Genomic DNA, 24,262 nt, shown 5'->3' with positions numbered 1-24,262 from the left:
GCAGTCAAAATCAGTGTGCCAAGAACGGCTTAACAATCGGTATGAAACACGTGAGACAGCATTTGACCCAATGCGAGGTCGTATTGACGAACTAGATCGTTATAACGACCATAGAATTTGCGAAATGCTTACTTCAATCGAGACTGTTGAAATCCCTGTACCATCAACTTGTTTGTCAGTAGCTTATCTCGATTTAAAAACTGACTATACCCAGAACAAGCTCTTGCATATCGAATTAGTTGAGATATATAAACACCATATGCAGGTGATAATGGAATATTGCTACATAAATGTGGAAAGTTGACGATGGAGAAGCTGAAATCACCCCGTTTGTCATACAGTTGAGTTGTCAGTTTGCCGTTAATGTCTACTTTCAATAAAATATCTAAGTATGAAGCAGAAGTGGACGACTCTGTGGTGTCCTTTATTTCGAGCTCACAGGGATATATCAAATCGACATATGAATGAAAGCTATCATTGTTAATAGACAAAACGTCATCGATATATCTAAATGTCGAATTGAAGGTCACAGCGAGAGATTTTTTCTTCTCACGTAGAAGTTTTTGAATAAATTCTGCTTCATATGAATATAGAAACAGGTCAGCTAACAAAGGAGCACAATTCGTGCCCATGGGAATTCCAACAGACTGTTGAAAGACCTGATCACCAAAGACCACGAAGATATTGTCAATGAGGAACTCTAGCATATTTTTTTTCAACTTCAGAGTACTTGTGCGTGGAATCAGAGTGGTGTTTAACAAAGTAAGTTTTTGAATGACTGATCACTAGATATGAGTATTTCCGTTTTCCGTTTTTGTTGAAGAAGCAACTGTCTATGATGTCAAAAAGTCTAGTCTTTAATTTATCGTGAGGAATGGTCGTGTATAGTGTTGAAAAGTCATAGGCTTTAATGCTATTGATTTGGGAAAAATTCTGTGATTTCAAGTTTACTAAAAGTTCTTTAGAATTTTTTAGAATCCACATTTGATTAACACCACTTCTGGCATATGTAGTCGCACAGTAAGTTTGAAGTTCCTCCTTCACAGCTGTTAACATTTTCGTGAGGAGGAAAGATAGGGGCTTGGTAGAGCACTTACTGGATCCAGCAATGTATCTTTGTTTGTAAGGGTTTTTATGTAGTTTAGGAATCCAGTATAGGTACGGTAACTCATATTCATTCGACTCATTGACTGGAATATTAAATGTGTCTAAAACTGAAACATGGTTTTGAAGAATTTCGTCTTTTGAAAGGGCAGTTGGAGTATAAGTATGATTACCAAAAGTGGAATTAATGCCAAATTCGTTTAAAAGACAGTGGTAATAATGGGCCTTACAAACAAAGATAATGATGTAACAAGCTTTGTCAGCTGGAACCAAAACATATTCCTCATGTAACCTATCCAATTCTTTCATTACTTCTGGTATACTAAACCAGAAGAATAAGTGGTACGTACTTTTGTTTTGATGTGTCTAATGCGGGATTTTGATATTCCTCTTATACTTTTAATCCATTCTGACAATGTATCAAGTTCTCCTTTTTCATATTTAGGCCATCGTCTGGCATTAATCTTCGACAGAATTCATAATAGAGATGAAGTTCTGTCGCCAATTACAAGACCGAGATTCTCTGTATTTAGGACCTTTCAGAATAAGTGATTGAGGTCCTCATTTTCAACTATATCAACATCACCAGTAATGAAATGTCCTGCTGGACTATAGGTGAAAGAAGACGAAGAAGACGGTAGGTGGGATAAGTGTAAGATGGTCTTTATCTAGGCACTGCAAAGTTTGTTTATAATTAAAACGTTTGGATACAATAGTAGAAGTATATTTGTAGGAAATACAGGATGTAGATTTGAACTTGAAATAAGTTGGAATACACGACTGGATTCTTTTATGACGAAGAATGTTGCTTATTTGGACGGCATCTATTCCTTTGTTTGTAAATTTGAGCTTAAGGAATTGGCGGCATGATTCGGAAGGAATATCATCGATGACCCGTGGTGGTTTAAAGAGCCTGTCATTTGCAACATCCATAATCAAAGTGTTGACAGTCTATATTCAGGTGTTGAAAAATCCAAGTATAGACTAGCTATGCCTTCTTCAAATAACGTATGTAAAACTCTCAACAGAGTAAAGTTTTGTGCGAATATGATGTGGGCTCAATTGTCTGTTGACGTAAGGTAAAAGTGAATCAAACGTGACATCATTTATACTAGGTCTTTTATATGAACGATGTCCATGACTGCGTTTCCATCACATTAACGTCATTTCCTGTGGACTAGTCAAATTTCCTACATCATACCGAGATGACGCACCAATATTCATGATTTATGAAAACGTCAAGAATTCTAAATATATTAGAATATTTTTTCTACTTTCGATGTATACATGTATCTTACATGTAATACTGTAAACAATTTATTTTGTATGTGCATGATTGCTCCGTACATTGATGTGACGATCATGGGGAATACATCCAGTACTTGCACAAAGGGAAAAATTCGAAATATACCGCTCACTGTTCACCAAATTGCGTTCACCGTGCGCTCATCGTTCACCAAATTGCGCTCACCGTTCGTTCTGTGTACGTTCGCTTTGCGTGCGTTCACCGTTCAAGTGGGAAAGTAGACCGTTTCATGGACTGTATATAGCTCTATGAGAGTACCGTGTTGTGTAGCTCTATGAGAGTACCGTGTTGTGTAGCTGTATGTGAGTACTGTGTTGTGTAGCTGTATGAGAGTACCGCGTTGTGTAGCTGTATGAGAGTACCGCGTTGTGTAGCTCTATGAGAGTACCGCGTTGTGTAGCTGTATGAGAGTACCGCGTTGTGTAGCTGTATGAGAGTACCGTGTTGTGTAGCTGTTTGAGAATACAATATTATGTACATGCAGCTGTATGGGAGCACCTTGCTGATCTTTGTAGAGAGGATAAGTTTTACTTTTCCCCTTCCACTTGTACTAGTGGGCGTCGTGTGGAGAAACAGTCGTCTGCAACAAGGCGAGTGGCCTGGAGGAGGAACATCCCGGGAGCCCTGAGGGTGTCTACCACGGAGTCGATCCAGCGTCGCCTTGGCCTTCTTCTGGCTCTTCTGCCAGAGTATCTGGTTTTATATGCCCGAAGAGCGGGTTGAACTGGAGGCATCCGTTGAGGTGTCTGAACCACTTGATCCTCTGGTGCTTGATGTGTTGTAGGACTGGTGTTGCTCCTACCATGTCTCTAATGACTTCATTTCTGATGTTGTCTCGTCTTGCCTTAGTAACCACTCTTCTTAGACATTCATTTCGCATGTGACCAGTTTCCTCTCGAGGGCTTTTGTTATAGGGACCGTGTCTGGTGCTGATATGTGAGTGTTGGTAAGAAAACGGCATTGACGAGTTTCGCCTTGGTGCTCATGGGGATGTTTGGGTGTCTCAGGAGAGGGCCGAGTTGATTGCTGACAGCATTGACTTTCTGACATTTTGTCTCTATTTCTCGATCTAGTTTGCCGTTTTATGTTAAAATACTGCCCAGGTATTGAAATTCACTGGCTTGGTTCAGCTGGGATCCGTTGGTGTTGATGTACAGTTTGTCCGGTCTCCTGCTGACTCACTAACTGTCATGACATCGGTCTTGCTGACACTGATCTTCATGTCATGTTTCTCACAGCTTGTATTGAGTTGGTCTGTATGCTCCTGTAGCTGTGCCTTGTCGTTGTTTATCATTGCCTGGTTGTCTGTAAACATGAGCTCGTCGAGTGCCTCGGGGTCTGGGTTGGCTTCCTTTCTAATCTGGTCCATAGGTCACGAAGAGCAGAGGAGGGAAGATTGCAGCTCTACCTGACTCCGGATGTTATTGGAAAGTTGGAAACCAGTGAGATGTTCCACTGGTAGTGCGGACTGTGCTTCTGCTGTTGGCGTCGATGGCCCGGAAATTGTCTAGTACATATAGTTTCCTCTTGACGTAATACTGCTCAAAGACCTTCCACAGCTTGTCGCTGTCGAAGGCTGGTCCACGGATACGAGATGGTGATCTTGGTCGTATTTCATTGCCCTCTCACACAGTTGTCGGAGTTCAGAGATGGCATCGGTACACCCCTTTCTTTTCCTGAAGCCGAACTGGGCGGTACCGAGATGTTCGGTAGAGAGGACTCATTAGTATTTAATCGGTAAAACAAAACCAGCTTGTTTTGAAAAACTTTATTTTCCCTCTTTCATACAAAAATAAAAACATAGTTAAACATTTGTTGGGATTTATTGCTTCGTGCGCTTCAATTTCCTATCTGCAAAGTATGTTCCAAAGAGATCGAATAGCTCAAATAACGTCACGACACTAGCTCCGATGAACAGGCCCAGAGACCCTCCAATGTCACCTAGAAAAATAAAACTTAGATATAAGTCTTTATATGCAAGTTAATATAACAAAGGAAATTGATGACTTACGTTGAGAGCAACAGCCGACTTACAAAGCAGAGCAAATATATCGTAAGCCTCTTGTTGTGTTATATCTTCATAACTCAGCTGTCTGTAAAATATCTTGAGCTCCAGGAAGTTGTTCCTGTAAAAAAATATGATTTAAAAAGATAAGTATCCGACGGGCACCTGAAACATGTACTCATTGAAAAAGTGTCTTGACTGCTGCTCAAAATCTTGTATTACACTATCTAGCTATCAATCAAGAAATTACGGAGATTAAAGATGTATCTTTCTTGCAAATTATTGTAAGCCATACTTTAAGACGTTTTCATCAAATATTGCGCTTTCATTGAATTTTAGCAATTCCGATTGCATGTTGTCTATTGCCTCAAACAGCAAAACGTCCTTATTCCAAGCAACGAATCGCAGATCATTCTGGGAGCGAATCTTCCCGAAGTTTTTGTCTATTTCGTTTTTCACTTCCGATGCGTTCCTCAGAAAGTTCGTGTAGTTTTTATACACATAATATTCCTCTAGATCACGATCCTTGATTATGTCATCCCAAATTTGCCTCACCCTGGTTCCCATTGACAACCAAGTGTCAAATAAAAAGGCTCCACGTGATGTTATCTCCTGTAAAAACTTTCGTATTTTGCTGACGTCAGATATGAACTCGAGGGAGTGAAATAGTTCGCTCACGGACAGTTTTGTACGATCACTGCTAGTGAAATACTCAAACGTCTTTCGAAGAATGGCCTTTACTCTTATTAAAACTCCATCTGTTACGGCCATGGATGCGTTCTGTAGGGTTTCTAGAGTGTTTAGCATACTGGATTTAATCCTGATCAGATCCGCTTCCTGTCTCCTGGTGGCCTCCAGTCTTTGTTGGAGAATTCGCTCCGGTCTGTCCACTGTTTCGTAATAGAGAGTACTTTTTGTGTGGTAATACATCTCACAGAAGTTTAGGAAACGCCCACTGACGCGGTTCATTTCTGTGATGTTAAGACTCTTGTCTGTAAACACCTCTGTAGCCATTTCCCGATAGAACGAGAGCGTGTCCAGAATATTCTGTATGTCGCTGTCCAGTTTCCCACTGTACTTTGTTGCATATCTGTAATATTATAATGGAATTCCTTACACAATGAAGAATAGGCTAATTTTGAAATATCCTAAAATTTTGAAAATAAGCTGAGGTTTTGGTAAGAAAGTGGGGCCTATTTTGAAAACCGTTTTATTTCCAAATCTTAGCCAATTTTCCAAGCAAAAAGAAATCTACAGTCCGGAACTAAATTGAAAGAAAGTATTGTGTTAAATTATCTTACAAATATCAACTAAAAGGAGAAGTTATGAATCTCTAGTTTTAAACAATTTTTACCAAAAGAACGAAAAAGAAATGAGTTTTCAGTCAAATAAATCCTTTAAAATGGCTAAAATAGGGCTTATTGTCAAAGCTGGTTTATTTTCAAATATTTTTCTTTGCAAGAAATAGGGCGCATATCTTTAAGACCGATTAATTTTTAAGAGTTTCGGTATTTTACACTGTTTATATTTCGATATCCATAAATAATAAATGCACTTATTTGATATTTCATCACGTGACTCTCATAGTTATTACGTAGCTAGGTATATTTTGTATGACTTACGTGTTGTGGTATGTTGACTCGTTCAGTAGTGGTCTGGGCACAATCCATTTATTATTCTTTCTGGAAAATCTCTGGAACTTGTAATTAAAAATAGGCGTTCCTGTAACATAAGCATTATATAAGAGCGTGAAGTTGGCGAGTGCTCGTTTGGCATTTTCTGTTTTTACGTCTACCATGTTAAGCGTACTGACGTAGAAGACTCTCCTGACATTGGTGTCGTTCTCGGCGACAAGGTTTCGTAAGTTCGTCTCGAACGCAAAAACAAACTCATGGAAACTGTTACATACGTGTGATAGGGTTCTTTCCTCCATAGCATCGCGCCCTCTCATGAAGTTTTTCTGGACATTGTAGATTTGATACTTCAATAGGAGTATTCTTTTCTTAATTACTTTAACGACACGATTATATTGATCTGTGACGTTCCCAATTTGATACATGATCTGTTTTTGTACCGTCTCTTCTATAATTTGTTTCACGTCCGTGAATGTCCGATTCATATCGTCCACCTTCTTTTTAAATGGCGCTAGTTTTCTCACATCCATGCGATGTGTGATTTCCCGCGCTTGTTTGAGCTTGGTGTTAAGTGTGGTTACGTTTGTGTCGTCCATTAACCTCTGACCTGCGTACTCGGAAGTGGCAGCGTAAGACAGAACCGGGTCGTACACGGTGTAATCACAGGCGGTGGGACAATCGCAGCTCTCCTTCCAGGCCGAAAAGTCATCTGTATAAACAGATACAAGTACCAAAAGAAATAATACATATAGATCTAAAGGAACAGCAGTAATAGTAAATCATAGTAACCAAATTAATTTCCGGCTTTAATTTGAGTTTAAATGAATTGTCACATTACATAAAGCATTTACCATGAAGCGGTTTAAGACAGCTGAAGTACTGCTCAAGATTGCAAGGAGGAGGGAAATCTGAAGATAAAGAAAACAAGTATTAAAAATAGTAGATTCCATTATCGCTAAAAAGACGCATTGGTCAGTCTATCCTTAGCAATGAAGAAAAGTTAAATAGCTTGCTGTTCTCATGGATGAGAAAATACTGGCCTATGGGGACATGGCATCCACAGGAAGTGGAAAATAAAAGATCAAATCGAATCATTGTCTAGATCTGCTTGAAGCTGGAACAGGATCGGCCACAGCCTGAGGAGAAGACTGGTACTGATAACTACACGTTGGATATAGGTGGACAACCAAAGAAGAAGACGGCGCCCAAAAGCCACATGGAAGAAAAATATAGAGAGGGTGGGAAAACTATAGACTGGAGTCAACCTGGTCCTGATGTTCTTCAGAAGGCTTTTGTTTTTTTTTAAACAAATGATTTTTACTCTCTTCATCCTCACTTCCCCCTGTATATTCCCATGCATTGAACATTTCCAATGTAACCTCTACAGAGGTTTCACCCTACTCCAGGAGCTTTGATGTACATAAGAAGATTTTGAAGACTTTATCATACAGTCTCGTGTAAAACTTTGATCCCCTATTGTCGCCTCATCCAGCCCGTGGAAGCCAAAAATTGAGCAAACGTGACTCTGCTATACTTGAGGATGCTTGTGTATTAATGTAACGAATGGTGGTCCTGTGATCTTGAGAATTAAAAAAAGGTTTACCCTATATAAATTCCATTATGAAACTGGCCCCACCCTACCCTCCGGGGTCATGATTTGGTGGGAGATTATTTGAACAATTTTGAATCTAGAATTCCCATAAATGTGATCTATTCTGGAAAAGATGCTCTTGAGAAGAACAGTTTTACTTATCCCACCCTATTCTAACAAATTGCTAACTATCTCCCCTTGTAATGAGGCATATATTCTGAAATGAACAAACTTGGTAGTGCAGCGCATGTCTAACCTACTTTCCACTACGCTTCAGAGTATAACTCGGACACTTTGTGCCAAGTTTAGATCACGTTGGCCTAGTGGAGAAGATGAAAATGTGAAAAGTCTACGGACAGACATATATACATATGTACTTCAGTCAAAAAGTTATATCCTTCCCCATTCACTACTGTATATCATAACAGAATGTAACACTTACTAATATCTTTGTTTGCGGTAGTGAAGACGCAGAATGTTAATCGATATGTGATATATTCAACTAATCAGTATAATGGAACTAATTAGTTCTTTTTACATATGTCCAATCATAATTATTGATTTCATTTCTCATATTACAGAATTTGCTTTATGCATTACAAATTAATTAAGTTTTACGAAGAATTAAGTGATTTTATTTTTAAGACAAATTATTGTCTAATGTGAAAAGTGGGGAGAAATTGGTAACCCGATACAATCTGATGAAATGTTTATTATCAAATAAAACAATTCCGCATAGTCCATAATGAATACGAATTGTTTTTGTTGTAACGATTCAGTATTTGATATTTTTATGTAGCAATATTCCATTATCACCTGCATATGGTGTTTATATCTCTCAACGTTCTGCGTATGGTCAGTTTTTAAATCGAGGTAAGCTACTGACAAACAAGTTGGTGGTACAGGGGTTTCAACAGTCTTGATTGAAGTCAGCATTACGCAAATTCTATGGTCGTTATAACGATGTAGTTCGTCAATACAATCTATCATTGGATCAAATGCTGTCTCACGTGTTTCATACCGATTGTTAGGCCTTCTTGGCACACTGATTTTGACTACGGGTAACTCCGTTTACCTGATCCGGATAAAGGGCTCACGGCGGATGTGACCGGTCAACAGGGGATGCTTACTCCTCCTAGGCACCTGATCCCACCTCTGGTGTGTCCAGGGGTCCGTGTTTGCCTAACTATCTATTTTGTATTACTTATAGGAGTTAGGAAATTGATTACTGTTCGTCATCTTCACATTTCATGTGTATACATGTATCTTTGTACTATTTAAAATTCATTAGTTACCATTCACATAAGGCATATAGTAATCCCGACATCCGCACTTCTTGGCAGCCATGTCTGCATAACACTCCGTCAGACAGGAGTCGTACGAGTAATGGGGAAAGAACTTCAGAGATTTGAATCGACACTGGCCGTGGGGGATTTCTACATTGTGTACCTAAAAAGAGGCATTTGATCTGAAAATGCGTCAAAAAATTGGCAATTAAATAATGTGAGAATGTGTCAAGAGAGGCTACTTGAACGAACTTCAGCAGAATAGAAATGAAACTAGCTTAGTAAAACCAAAACATGCAAACAAATGTTTCAGTAAACATGTTTTGAGCATTTAAATCTTTTTGAGCACCCATGAAGTTTTGAGCCCAGTTACTCTTCAACTTAATGAAGTCACCAGTATAACTTGAAGTCCTATGAAGGCTTGTGTCCCTGTTGGAACAGCGATTCCTAGCTCACGCACGCGTGGGATGTCACTCTGCTGGTGGGTGAGTACTTTTACACCCGCCGCGTCATTCGGTCCCGGCATGTATTCGTATTGCTCTACGTTCAGAAGCAGATTTAACCCATTTTCTGCACCTATGAAAAGTTTTAAGAGGTTAACGTATAGAGAGAGTTTCAAAGAAGGAACTTCACACTTCGAAAATTTCAATGTTTAAAACAGATATTTGAATAGAAACATATCCTGATTAAACAACATCTAAAAGAATCTGAACAACTGGGCATACTTTCCTATATATATATTTATCGATATGAAGTTCTGAACAATTTACATGGCGTGAGGGAGGAACATTTCTATCCATGCAATACAGTCCATATGGACTGTTACTCCGGTCCATTCACACATGTACCTGTGGATCGGGCATTTTCGGGAGCCACAAATTGGTAACAGTTGCCATGATCCGTCAACTGCTCGGTGAAATTTTCTGGTCCGCATGGGAGTCCGGACCAACGGCAACTGGAAAGAAAAGAAAAACACGGACGATTGATCGAAGAAGGTACAGAAAAGGATATGGAAAAGACAGATACGAGGAAAGTGGGAAACAGCTTATTTGAAAAAATTCCTATGTAAGATATTAACTCTCGACTGTGGTCCTAGCTTGCCCAGGGACCAAACAAGGAGAGACTTGCATATGATCATCTTCGTTAGTCAAGGGTTAACGATCCGCTCAACTTTCAGCATATGATTGGACACAGGGAAAGTCCACTGCTCAATCAGAGAACGTGTTACGTTAGATCACGTGCAAAACAAAGGAATTTAAATACCTACAACTGTCACTCGGCCGTGTATCAAATACATATTCAAACCAATGATGTCACGTGCGCAGTTCAGACTCGTATCTGCGTAAAGAAGTGCATTTTATTTACTACAGTGCCGTACCATAAGTTTATTATCAAACATCTCTTGTAATTTGTTGTTTTATGTTTAATCTATCCCAGATTTAGACAGTTGCGTCAGAGCTATTTTCCTGGATTTGGAATTCACCTTACACGCGTGAGGTTATTTTTAGAGACTACATGTATTTCATGGGTTCACCACATGTTTATATTCTAAATAATATTCTCACTGATTTCTTTTTCAAGTATGCAATTAAGAGATAGTTAAATTCATTATTAATATTTTGAATGATTTGCATACCACATCGCTTTACTCACTGAGCGCAGCCATATCGAAACAACGAGCACAGCCATTTCTAAACAACTTTTAAACAGTAGCTGAAACACGCATTTTCATTGGATAAGTATGATGTAATCCAAACAGGGATGTTTTCTCCATCCGCTAGAGGGCGCCACTCAAAGCTACGAAAATCGCACTAAATCTGCCAAGGGTTTGTAGAGAAGCGGAGCGGATCGTAAACCCTTGGCTAGCAAAGATGGCATATGATTTGCCTTTTTAATGTGCTTTCGTCGTTCCTGAGACGGTCATCGTGATTTTCCCTTTACTTAAAACCCCCCGATGGCCCCATTCAAACACCAGGGGTCAAAAGTGACTCTATGCTACATGAGGTTGCTTGTATTTTAATTTGACATCTGATACTCTTGTGGAAAATTAAGGAACATTTTTACATTTGCACACTGTATACATGTACATTCCTTTGTCTTTTGGCCTTGGGTATGGAACCTTAGTTTGAGCAAGCAAAAGATGATCAAGTTTTCATACAAGACTTTTTCAACAGTGACAGTTCAGATGAAATTGATTGACCTTGTGGTTCTTGAGAAGATGATAATGTGAAAAGTTTATTCTAGACAGGAATGTTAACGCGGGAAAAACATGACCAAATAAAGCCCACTCTAGTCTTTTTCTAAGGTAAACTACCAACTCAAAGTAACTGCGTTCCGTTAACTAATTTCCCGTCGGATTGGGACATATCTATCACACTACCTTACAATGAGGTCCTCTTTTCTGTGCGAGGCTTCCTGGAAAATCTGGTTGAATGTGAGGTTGGAAATTTGGAACCTTTTTATATCTTCACGTGATAAGGACTTGGAGCTCCCATTGTACATGGTTTCTATCAGGCGATACCAGCCCTTTTGGGCTGCAGTACTAGCCCTGGAAGGAAAAAATATAAATGCAAAGCTTGAGTTATAACGTATACCGGTAGAGTTACATATCACCATTGAATTATGAAAAAGAATTTATATCATTTGTGCAACTTGTTTCTTTATTTATTATAGTTCTAACCATACATGTGCTCTGTATCAATGTTGGTACTCACGGGGCTTGAAAAGCGAGTCTTTCGGATATGATGATGATAATGAATTTAGGAATTTATTCAAAAGATTTTTTTGTGAGAAGAAAAAGTTTCTTGCTGTGGCCTTCAACTCGACATTTAGATACGTCGATTACATTTTATATCTATTGTATATTTACAACATTCACTTTCATTCATATGTTGATTTAATATATCTCAGTGAACACGAAATAAAAGGCACCATAGAGTCTTCTACGTCTGTTCATCTGTATACTTTACTGATCGTAGACATTAAGGACAAGCCTACAATTCAACTTTATGTCAAGCGGGATGACTTTAGTTTTTGTCAATTCTCAAATTCATGTAGCAATATTTCATTATCACCTGCTCATGGTCACGCATAGTTTAAAATAGTCTTAGCATGAGAAATGCCAACGCCTTGCTATAGCATGACGTACGTCATGGAATATCAATTTTCAAGGTCATATCCGAAAAAAGACGCAACTATGGCAATCTCGTTAAAATTAGATCCTTTCTTCAGCATATGTGGCAATATACGTGAGCGGATCAAAGGATCTAATTTCGATTAGATTGATCAATTAAATATCTTATAATTTGTCTAAAATTGTCATAAATAAACTTATAAGTGTTAATCGTTTTCAATCATTAAATGTTGTAAATGTTAATATAGTCTTCTTAAATCATGCAACCCCAACAAACACCTATAACGTTTTCATTCAGAAGTCTGGTTCCATGTATAAAAAAAATCACTCTACAATGACCGATTGGTCTTAGCATAGATGTAGGTCAAAATCCAAATAGACTATGTACAATAACTGCTGTTTTTTTGTTTGATTTTTTTTTTTATCAAACTGCGAGTAATTAATCAATCTGCGAAAACACGAGTGCAATGTCGCTTTGTGTAACATCTGGTTAAGACAACAGCGAGACACAGAGACAATATAGTTCTAATGTTGTCTCTTGTTTCAAGGTCAGAGGAGGAATATGATTATATGCAATGATCGGGCTGCAACACGCAATGGATATAGGCATCAATGTTGATCCCCAAAGAGGTGATAGTTTGTAAAGCAAGTGGCTTTATAAATAAACTTGGTATTTTGCAGTTTAAAGTACACATGGCACAATACTCCTATTTCCAAATCCTTCTTTGATAAGCTATTTAAAAAGTTTTACAAATTCAAAGCGTGAGCTGACAAGACGTGTAAACTCTGTTCAGAATCATGCGGTATGACGTCAGAGAGGCGCTGACCTGTCTGATATTGATCTGTTACTGAGAATTATTGAGACTTTTTAATCATTGATTTTAGGACTGTTTCTTTATCAATTCTTCCAGTTTGGTTTCTGTGCAATAAGGATAAATGATGATAGATAAAGGAGATGGGGAAAATCTCGATCGTATTCTTAAACATTCATAGCTATAGCAATTTTACCATGGATGCTTATTGCATTGTTCACGTATTTTCTTTTCTACATGCATCATTACTTATCTTTTAGATATCTAACCCTTTGATAATATTTCATTTGAACATTCAACACTTGTCATTAGAAATAATAGCTGAGACAGTTACAATGTACCTACATTGTATATGTACAATGAGAGTAAACAGGTAATTTCTTCTCTAATTTCAAAGTTTTCTACCAGCCAGTATTCACCGTTGTGAAAATACACGTGTCCTATGATTTCTAAAGGAATGATATACATACTAAATATTTCCCATATGTTGTAAAGGGATCGTGTTTATCCTACTCTTTATTTTGTATTATATTGATTCCTCCTCTGGCGTGTCCAGGGTACTGTGTTTACCCTACTCTTTATTTTGTATTATATTTATCTCTCCTCTGACGTGTCCAGGGCACCGTGTTTACTCTACTCTTTCTTTTGTATTATAAAATCAATCACTTCGTTATCTTTACTTTTTCATTTTAATTAATCACTGACATAAATTCAATGCAATGTGTAGAATTTTCCCTAAATGTGTTGCTAAAATAATGTAATGTATGGTGCATCAAAATTGGTACCGTATAAGTTTTACATTATGGTGCATCAAAATTGGTACTGTATAAGTTTTACATCAGGGATAATCTGATAATTCCATCAATACTTCAACTGGATTTTTATTTTGCCTATAAATTAAAACAATTTTTCATAGACATTCTGAATCATTAAACACTCATTTTCGATTTTGGCAAGTGCTGCATCCTTTTATAAATACAATTAAAAGTAGTATTACACTCTCTTTTAAAGTGAAAAATTTTCATGGTTTTGTTCTCAAAATATTCAAAAGTTTTCTTTTCGTGCAATACAAACAGGGATGCTTACTCCTCCTAGGCACCTGATCCCACCTCTGGTATATCCAGGGTTCCGTGTTTGCCCAACTCTCTATTTTGTATTGCTTATAGGAGTTATGAGATTGATCATTGTTCGTTATCTTCACCTTTTAATGGGTGGTTTAATATCTTGGGGGAAAATAGCAGCTTTTATAAGGAATTCTTTGTAACTTTTGTGTTGCATTAATGGGCATAATTAAATGTAGTGAGATAATTCAATGATTAAAACAAAGAATACCACGTTGAATATAGCACACAGTATTGAGATAACGCATAGGAGATTGAATCATTTGATTTGATCAATTTTGTTTCAATAATGAAATAGGACTGTTTTATGTTGCTTCATACTCTAACATGCAAGTGTTATTCAGAAATTGAATATTGTTTTACGCCCCTCTCGAGAATAATACAATTTACTTAAAGTCAGGAAATTAAATTAAAGTGGATACTTATTGATAAATGTGGTTACTTATTTGTGAAGAGTAGTGCATTTGTTTTGTTTCATATTCCATACCTTAATATCATCAGCCCTCCTTCATGTTAAAATATGTGTGACCGGTCGACAGGGGATGCTTACTCCTCTTGGGCACCTGATCCCACCTCTGGTGTGTCCAGGGGTCCGTGTTTGCCTAACTATCTATTTTGTAATGCTTGGTGGAGTTATGAGATTGATCACTGTTTGTTATCTTCACCTTTCATGCATGTTACTCTGAAATTCACACTATATGTGTACCAAACACTATACACCTGTATCTTTCATGCATCCGATCTCAGTAACGTCGGTAGAGTAGCTAAAATCAGTGTGTGAATTCATCTGTGTGCTCGTGTCTGATGCATGTCTTTCTAATTTCCAGTTATTTGTAAAGAATTCATTTGTAAAGAATTCATTTCACAGAAGAAAAAGATAATGCCCAATGTTTCGAGTTTAAATTCGTTAATAGATAAATCAATTGAATATTCATACATGCAAATATTAGAAAATCTGATCAAACGTATGCGTACATGTCTATTTTTCGTTAGACGTATTGAGTAACCGTTAAAAGTGATGACGCACAACCTCAGGGTTTGGTCATCCTTCGACTTTCAGACATACCAATTGGTTATTCTGCAAATCATTTATGATAGGTTTTTTTTCAACGTGGAAAATTATTCATTAATGCAAATGTCAGAAAATGGTAATAGAAAGAAAATGGTAATTGTATTTTCTTACTTGAAGGCGTTTTGATTGCAGATTGTAACAGCTGGGAATGCTAACGATTGGTTGTGGTTTATTCTGACGTTAACGCTGATGGGGTTGCTGGCGAAGTAGAGGATTCTATCAATGATCTGATACGTCATAACCGTCATGCCGACCAACATCAATACCGTCCATAGCAGCCTAGTGAAATATAATGAAATCTGTCAACACACGAAAACGCCCGTACTAATTATACTAAGGATATGAGGAACTTGAATATTTAAAAAAAGTCTTTTCATCAACCTTCTGAAGACGTACACGAAGAAGTGAAGATAACGAACAGTGATCAATGAAAGGTGAAGCTAACGAACAGTGATCAATCTTATAAAACCTATAAAAGACACAAAATTAAGAGACGAGCAAATACAGAACCCTGGATATACCAGAGGTGGGATCAGGTGTCTTGGAGGAGAAAACATCCCCTGTCGACCGGTCACACTCACCATGAGCCCTAGATCTTGATCAGGCTAGATCTTGATTAGGTAAACTGAGCAATCCGTAGTCAAAATCGGTATGTAAAAAACCCAGCATAACATTTGGTATGAAACACGTCAGACATCATTCGACCCAGTGATAGCTTGTATTTGCAAATTAAATCATTATAACGACCATAGAATTTGCAAAATGCTGTCTCTTTAAACGACACTGTTGAAATTTAACTTATTTCTCGATTTAAATGTTCACATGCAGAATATACTCTCGCGAATTGAATCAGCTGAAAGACATAAACACCATGTGCAGTTGATAATGGGATTTTGCTTCTCGAATATGGGAAGTTAACGATGGAAGCTGGAGTCATCTCGTTTATCATAAGATGTTGTTGCTAGTTTGCCGTTGACATCTATGATAAATAAAATATTCAAATATGAAGTAGATATGGAGGATTCTGTGACTGTATATGAAAGACAATGAGTATTGTTTATAGATAAAATGTTGTCGATATACATGTAACTAAATGTCGAGCTAGAAGCCAGAGAAAGAGATTTTTCTTCTCGTGTAGAAGGTTTTGAATGAATTCAGCCGCCAGTTCCTTAAGCTCAAATTTACAAACAAAGGAATAGATGCCGTCAACATAAGCAACATTCTTCGTCATAAAAGGGTTCAGTCGTGTATTCCAACTTATTTTAAGTTCAAGTCTACACCCTGTATTTCCTACAGCTATATTTCTACCATTGCATCCAAACCTTTTAATTATAAACAAACTTTGCAGTGCCTAGATATAGACCATCTTATACGTAATCCACCAACATGTTCTCCATCTTCTTTCAACTATAGTCCAGCTGGACATGTCATTACTGGTGATGTTGATATAGTTGAAAATGAGGACCTCAAATAATTTATTCTAAAAGGTCCTAAATACAGATAACATCGGTCTTGTAATTGGCGACAGAACTTCATCTCTATTATGTATTCTGTGGAAGATTATGCCAGACGATGGGCTAAATATGAAAAAAAAACTTGATACATTGTCAGAATGAGTTAAAAGCGTAAGAGGGATATTAGAATCTCGCAACAGGCGCATGAAATCACAAGTACGTACCATCTATCCTTCTGTATTTAGTAAACCAGAAGTAAAGAATTAATAGGTTACATGAGGAATATGTTTTGGTTCCAGCTGACAAACTAGTAACATCATTGTTTTTGTTTGTAACGCTCATTATTATAACTGTATTTTAAATGAACTTGGCATTAATTCCACTTTTGGTAATCATACTTATACTCCAACTGCCCTTTCAAAAGATGAAATTCTTCAAAACCATGCTTCAGTTTTAGACACATTTAATATCCCAGTCAATGGGTCGAATGAATATGAGTTACCGTACCTATACTGGATTCCTAAACTACATAAAACCCTTACAAACAAAGATACATTGCTGGGATCCAGTAAGTGCTCTACCAAGCCCCTATCTTTGCTCCTCACGAAAATATCAACAGCTGTTAAGGGGGAACTTCAAACTTAATGTGCGACTACATATGCCAGAAGTGGTGTTAATCAAATGTGGATTCTAAAAAAATTCTAAAGAACTTTTAGTAAACTTGAAATCGCAGGATTTTCCCCAAATTGATAACATTAAAATCTATCACTTTTCAACACTATACACGACCATTCCTCACGATAAATTAAAGACTAGACTTTTTGACATCATAGACAGTTGCTTCTTCAACAAAAACGGAAAACGGAAATATTCATATCTAGTGATCAGTCATTCAAAAACTTACTTTGTTAAACACCACTCTGATTCCACGCACAAGTACTCTGAAGTTGAAATAAAAAATATGCTAGAGTTCCTCATTGACAATATCTTCGTGGTCTTTGGTGATCAGGTCTTCCAACAGTCTGTTGGAATTCCCATGGGCACGAATTGTGCTCCTTTGTTAGCTGACCTGTTTTTATATTCATATGAAGCAGAATTTATTCAAAAACTTCAGAAAATATCTCTCGCTGTGACCTTCAATTCGACATTTAGATATATCGGTGACGTTTTGTCTATTAACAATAAAAGCTTTCATTCATATGTCGATTTGATATGTCCCTGTGAGCTCGAATGAAAGGACACCACAGAGTTGTTCATTTCTGCTTCATACTTAGATATTTTTTTTGAAAGTAGACATTAACGGCAAATTGACAACTCAACTGTACGACAAACGGGATGATTTCAGCTTCTCCATCGTCAACTTCCCATATTTATGTAGCAATATTCCATTATCACCTGCATATGGTGTTTATATATCTCAACTGATTCGATATGCAAAAGCTTGTTCTGCGTATAGTCAGTTTTTAAATCGTGGTAAGCTACTGACAAACAAATTGATGGTACAGGGGTTTCTTAATTGAAGTAAACATTTCGCAAATTCTATGGTCGTTATTACGATTTCGATAGCTAGTTCAATTTTGACTACGGATAACTCCGTTTATCTGATCAGGATATAGGGCTCACGGCGGGTGTGACCGGTCAACAGGGGATGCTTACCCCTCCTAGGCACCTGATCCCACCTCTGGTGTGTCCAGGGGTCCGTGTTTGCCCAACTATTTATTTTGTATTGCTTGTAGGAGTTATGAGATTGATCACTGTTCGTTATCTTCACCTTGCCTCAAACGAATACAGAATTTATGTCACTGGGAATTCCAATAAACTGATGGAAGGCCTAATCACCAAAGACTACATAGATATTGTCAATAAGGAATTCCAGCATCTGTTTGATATCAACTTCAGAGTACTTGTGCGTAGATTCAGAGTGGTGTTTAACAAAGTAATTTTGGACAACTGATCACAAGATCTGAATATTTCCGTGTTCAAAAATGCCTGGTCTTTATTTTATAGTGAGAAGTGGTCGGGCTGAAAAGTCGCGCATTTTGATGCTGTAGATTTAGAAAAAGTTTCGTAATTACAAATTGACGAAAAACCCGGTTATATCGACTTCTTTTTCAATATCCGGCCTCAATTTAAAAATAGATTATACTCAAAACATGCTCTGGCATATCGAATCAATTAAATTATAAACACCACATGCAGGTGATAATGTAATTCTGCTACATAAATGTGAGAAGTGCTGAATTCATCTTGTTTGTCATAAAGTTGAGTTGTTTGTCCATATGCAATAAGATATCCAAATATGAAGCAGAAGTAGAAGACTCCTTGGTGTCTTTTATTTCGAGTTCACGGGGATATATTGAGTTGGCATATGAATGAAAGCGAAGATTGTTATTGGATATATATCTAAATGTCGAGTTGAAGGCCACATTAAGACATATTTTTCTCACAAAGAAGTTTTTAAATAAATTCTTTCTCATAAGAATGCAAACAGGTCAGCAGATATAGAAGCACAATTCGTGCCTATGGACATTCCAAGGGACTGTTGGAAGGCCTGATCACCAAAGACTACGCATATATTGTCAATGAAAAGGCGAAGATAATGTACATTGATCAATCTTATAAATCTTATAAAGAACACAGGGTTACAAGTAGGGTAAAGACGGATCCCTGGACATACCAAGGGTGAAATCAACAGCCTAGGAGGAGTACGCATCCCCTGTTGACCGGTCATACCCGCCATGTGCCCTAAATGTCGATCGGGTAAACGGAGTAATCCGTACCTAAAATTAATACGTAAAGATCGGCATCAATTGGTTGGTTGTATATTGTGTAGTTTTTCACTCATATGGAGACGTCATCATTGCCGGTGAAGGAATGCAAACATTAAGCTTATGGTCGGCGCATACAGCCTTTGGAAAGAAAGGGATCTTTATTGTACCACACCTGCTGTGACACGTAGTCTCGGTTTTTTGTGGTCTCATCTGAGTTTTTTGCAGATATGATGTAGACCCAATTATCTGTTGACGTAAGGTAAAAGTGAATAAATTGAGACAACAATTATGCATGAACAATGCCCATGACTGCTATATTTTTGTATGGAGATGTTGCTTACGCCCATTATTGATTTGAAACCTATGCCCCGAAATTCTTTTATTTAGTGATCCTATATAGAGTGTTCCCGATATCCATAAAGGTTACACTGAAATGCGTATACAATACAGGTTGTGGTATAGAAACGTCGTCCAGTAAACTTATTGATAAATGAATTCATATTGATCAAGATATTACAGGTTTTGACAGAGAGATGTAGAGCGCATGTTGCCCGAAAAAGAATAATAAAAAATGTCTCATAATGAAACATAGGTAGTGATCGCTCCTTCACCAAACGCTCGACATTTAGAATTGAGAATCACGGGGCATTCGGATACGACCTTAAAAACGGAGGTCCTGTGTCGTAACAGGCGCTGGCACGTTTTTAAAGAGAACCCTCAATGAAAGCTTAAGCATAGGTTTAAATTTGTCATACTTCATCTAAACCTGGTTACATATTAACTTGAATGAAAAATTCTCGAAGGGACAACCAACAAAAAAAAAAAAAACAAAAAAAAAAGACAGAAAGAAGAAAAAATTGATTTTCAATTATAATTTTAATCTTTGCCGTAATATGTACATGTATCTTTAAAATCAGGATTTTTTCGACAAATAGAACAAGTTAAAAATTATATGCATGTACGTACAACTGTACTTGCAATTCAAAATACAAATGCAGAAGACAAACAATTATTCGATTATGTGACAATTCTCACGCCATGGGTAACAAATATATAATTCATCTTGTTTTATATAATGAATACGAATTTTCTTAAGGAATGATAACTTTATATTTTGATATACACCAGTCTTGGTAACCTCGCGGTAAGGGGGATTGGTATATAAAAAGGCATCTTGGTTCCATTCTCGATCCGATGACGTGATAAAGTTACGTCTTAATTCCATTCTCGATCCGGCGACGCATCAAAGCTAGACGTTTTAGCTCCATTCTCGATCTGGCGACGCGTCAGAGCTAGACGTCTTAGTTCTATTCTCGATCCGGTGACGCGTCAGAGCTAGACGTCTTACATGTAGTTCTATTCTCGATCCGGCGAAGTGTCAGAGCAAGACGTCTTCTATTCTCGATTCGGCGATGCGTTAAATAAGACACCGTTCCTTCGCCAATTGTCCGGAATTAAGAAAAAATCTCAGGTCTTTCAGATATGACCTTAAAAACAAGCTCCATGAAGTATGTCGGCGTGTGGTACTGCAGTTCATACCTTCAAGTATTTTTGAAAACTGAAATCTATTTCTAAACTGTGATTAATACAAGTTCTTGATTTTCTGGTTTTTGCAGTGAAATGTTCATGACATTACTAACCTTATTTTCTGCTTTGTTTTTATACTATGATTCACCGTAGTGGTAGTCTAAATTGACATGGAGCTTTGCTCAAGAAATCATAACAGGAAATGGTGGGTGTAAAACCTATGATTGTTTTACCCATGAGATTTATTAATGTTACCAATTAAGCGATTTAATCTCAGAAAAAATCGATTGAGGAGAAAATGAATTTTCATATACAAACAAATTAACAAAATATCATTTTACCAGGTTACTGGTCTTGCATGAGCCAATTTTACATATTGATTTCAATTATGGAGGTAAAATCATAGCATTCTATGATACTTCAAATCTTCCACAAAAAGATAGAAATAATGGTGTATATTACAGGGCATTCTACTTTACATTTCTGAATTCAGTCATGAAAATTACAAAATCATAATTATATAACCAAATGGTTACCAAACGGTTTTTCCTATTTCGGAGTCATTATACCACCTTCTACATTGGACCAACTCGACCCTTGGACCTAATTTAATGTGAAGTAACTTCAACGGCAGCACAAAGTTTTAGACATCGACAAATTGATTTACATCAGGCACTGTCAATCAACCAATAATTAAATAACAACATGAATATTTTATTAGAGTTGTAATTCTACAGGAGTTATCAGTTTCATCTTCAGTGAGAGGCATATTGTAAATGTTACCACAGGTTACATACTGTTGATTCAGTCTTCTAGTTATGGTGTCCAACAAGTGCTTTCATACTTTTGTTTCAGAAAGAAGAGAACAGATTTAAATCAATGACACTGCATTATGAAATTAGCCTTAATTCCAGTACGTATGGTAAAGCTATAATGTAAATACCAAAGAAAATGGTTTAACATTACAGTTTCGTTTGTATAAATCGTGAGAGCGTTCGGTAGCCTTTTAGCGTTCGTAATTCCATTGCAATTTTTCAATAAAACACGTCATAAAATCTGTGGAAATTAGTAATAACACGACTGCCTATTGTTGCTAAAATTACCTTTAATGTAACCCATAAACTTAATCTGATGTATCTTCAGTATCTGCCCTTTTTCTATAAAACTTTTTTCATTCTGTTTGTAAAATTAATTGTGACAATTTTTATAAACTTAGAATTGCACAGGTAGTCAAGTTCTGATTAGAAAATATTAAAAAAAAAGAGGTTTGTGTATTTCACTAGATAGATGTTTACTGTATTGTGAATTTGAGCAAAAGATTATAAAAATATGTTTGATCTCAATAACCCACTATAGGAACTGTTCGTTATCTTCACCTTTCATGAAATACCATATAGAAACCCCAACTACAAAGAAACAAATACATGTACAAGGAAGGAAAACTAACGCCTGAAATGAATATGCAAAGAAAACGTATCTCTTAAAAGGTCAGTATGACCAAATCCATGCTAATTAAGACCAAACTCTCAGAATTAATCGCTATCAATATCAACCTTGTAGAAAGTGTAGAAGAATTTATCAACCCAACCACTTTAATTCTTATATAAAAATAATGGGAAAATACAAAATCTGGAAGTAAAAAAAACCCCTTGCAAAACCGCAGCTAAATCTAAAATAGATAAGAGCAACGTAAAATCTGTTTTGGTGTATGGATCAGGAGCTGTCGATAAGGCAAGACAGAGGCATTCCAATACAAGTACACGTATATAAATTACCCTTCCAGTTTTAAGGGTCAAACAAGCACACATTCTTCTTGAACTGTAAATTCGAAAAAGTGATTTGGAAATATATTAACCGCGTCATCACATCATAAATATTCGACTATGAATTCTCAAAAACAGAGACCACGATAAACGAAAAAAGACGTTTTATATATTCTAAAAAGTGGGGAAATTGAAATTTAGGCCTATACAACAAAAACGAAAATTGATTTTCGAGAAATATCATACACTCTGCGATATTTACATTTAACCCGATGAATTGTTATAATAACATGGAGAGAATGTGGTGTTGGTTCAATTTATTGTAATTACATGACCGTGTTATTGTAATGAAACATATTTCCGACGTATTCTTGCTACTAGTTTCAAAATGCCAAGCATTTTATCAAAGTTATGGTCTAAATGTAGTAAGATAGAGATTCTCGCTGGTTATTTTCTTTATCGTGATCCTCACATACTTTTCAAGATTTCGTATATAAATGTATGCAGTAAAAAACTAACAACCTCAAACAATCCGAAGACTGGAATGAAAATGTTCCCCTTCCCGACGTTCTGTTATAACATCGGATCACTTCCAACTCTGCCTTTCGTGTTGGTTCATAAAAAATATACTCGCCTTTGATCTTATCTGAAGATCACTACTTTGCTGAATGTAAAAAATATTCTAATGCCCGAAACTATCTTTTCAACAATCTATTTTGACCTGATTTAAACATTATCGATACCTACCTCTTACTTTGGGGCTATGAAAACTTATCTTTAATGCTCAATCACGATATGCTTTCTGCTGTACATAAATTTCATGAAGAAATCATGTAGATTCAAATAGTTTATATTTGTACTATCTTATACAACACGAGTGTAAATGTGCTTTATGTAATAATTTTCATGCATGTTAATTAATTAATTTATCGTTGTTATATTTAGAAAGAAAATCTAGAAAGTTATCAGAATGTGTTTTCGATCCCTTTGATAAAGTATCAGTAAAATATATTCAAAACAAACAATCAAAATACCAATCAACGCAAGAAGAACCCAACCTCTGTTTCTTACCATCTATCTGTGTATGTTTTACATCAGCTAACCATTACCTCGGAAAGAAAAATCCGTTAATTATTAAATTAATGTAACCACGCGGTTCTGAACGTAGAAGAGTAAGAAATACCTTCGAAATATATACGTGTCTTGGTAGAATATAAATCGGATTCCATGAAGAGTGGTGGATGACACGAACTCTTTCCAAAGGGTTGTCCACGTGGATGCATGTCGCCCATTTTTCTTTTTCTCACTACGTAACATCTCGACCTCCCGAGGGTAATTACACCTCTTCAGTTTTAACTTCTCTGAATTCAGCTTAAAGGACATATTTGCTTAATAGCTGCCATGCTGAGTTTTGCGTAGAACACTCGCCAACAGAACACATGCCTGTCTACACTGGGACGACTAAATGATATAAGCAGTTCAAACGCCGGTATCTGCAATTGTTTCAACATTATAAGCACAATCGGTATATAAATGTGAAAAATGGAAATCCATTTTTAAAAAAAAATCCTCCAGTCTAGACGGACACAACGACTAAGTGACTTATATGTTATGATAGAATATATATATCAAACAGCAAGCATAATCTTTGTATCTCATAATATTGATTGACGGTAAACGCAA

The 24,262-nt window shown here is 36.8% G+C and overlaps 1 protein-coding gene across 5 annotated transcripts in view; it reads right to left on the bottom strand.

The window, feature by feature from the left end:
• Positions 1–4,163: 4,163 nt before the first annotated feature.
• Positions 4,164–24,262, bottom strand: part of LOC125663832 (uncharacterized) — a 30,507-nt gene continuing 10,408 nt past the window's right edge. The window contains exons 1-11 of one of the 5 annotated variants that reach the window (XM_048896228.2): positions 23,763–23,962; positions 15,176–15,343; positions 11,307–11,474; positions 9,775–9,881; positions 9,321–9,502; positions 8,936–9,089; positions 6,901–6,957; positions 6,038–6,758; positions 4,711–5,505; positions 4,445–4,536; positions 4,164–4,351 (exon numbers count right to left, since the gene is read on the bottom strand). In XM_048896228.2, coding sequence (XP_048752185.2) covers positions 4,233–4,351; positions 4,445–4,536; positions 4,711–5,505; positions 6,038–6,758; positions 6,901–6,957; positions 8,936–9,089; positions 9,321–9,502; positions 9,775–9,881; positions 11,307–11,474; positions 15,176–15,343; positions 23,763–23,962 — 2,763 coding nt within the window. In that variant the 3' untranslated portion in view covers positions 4,164–4,232. Of the gene's footprint in view, positions 4,352–4,444; positions 4,537–4,710; positions 5,506–6,037; positions 6,759–6,900; positions 6,958–8,935; positions 9,090–9,320; positions 9,503–9,774; positions 9,882–11,306; positions 11,475–14,479; positions 14,866–14,967; positions 15,071–15,175; positions 15,344–17,422; positions 17,512–23,762; positions 23,963–24,262 lie in introns of those variants that run through there. The other 4 variants (XM_048896229.2, XM_056153565.1, XM_048896230.2 and 1 more) reach the window with 4 other exon arrangements.

This window comes from Ostrea edulis, chromosome 1 (genome assembly GCF_947568905.1).
Source record: "Ostrea edulis chromosome 1, xbOstEdul1.1, whole genome shotgun sequence".
Lineage (NCBI taxonomy): Eukaryota > Metazoa > Mollusca > Bivalvia > Ostreida > Ostreidae > Ostrea > Ostrea edulis.
Note: the sequence above shows the minus strand (reverse complement) of the source record. Positions and strands in the feature narration are given on the sequence as shown.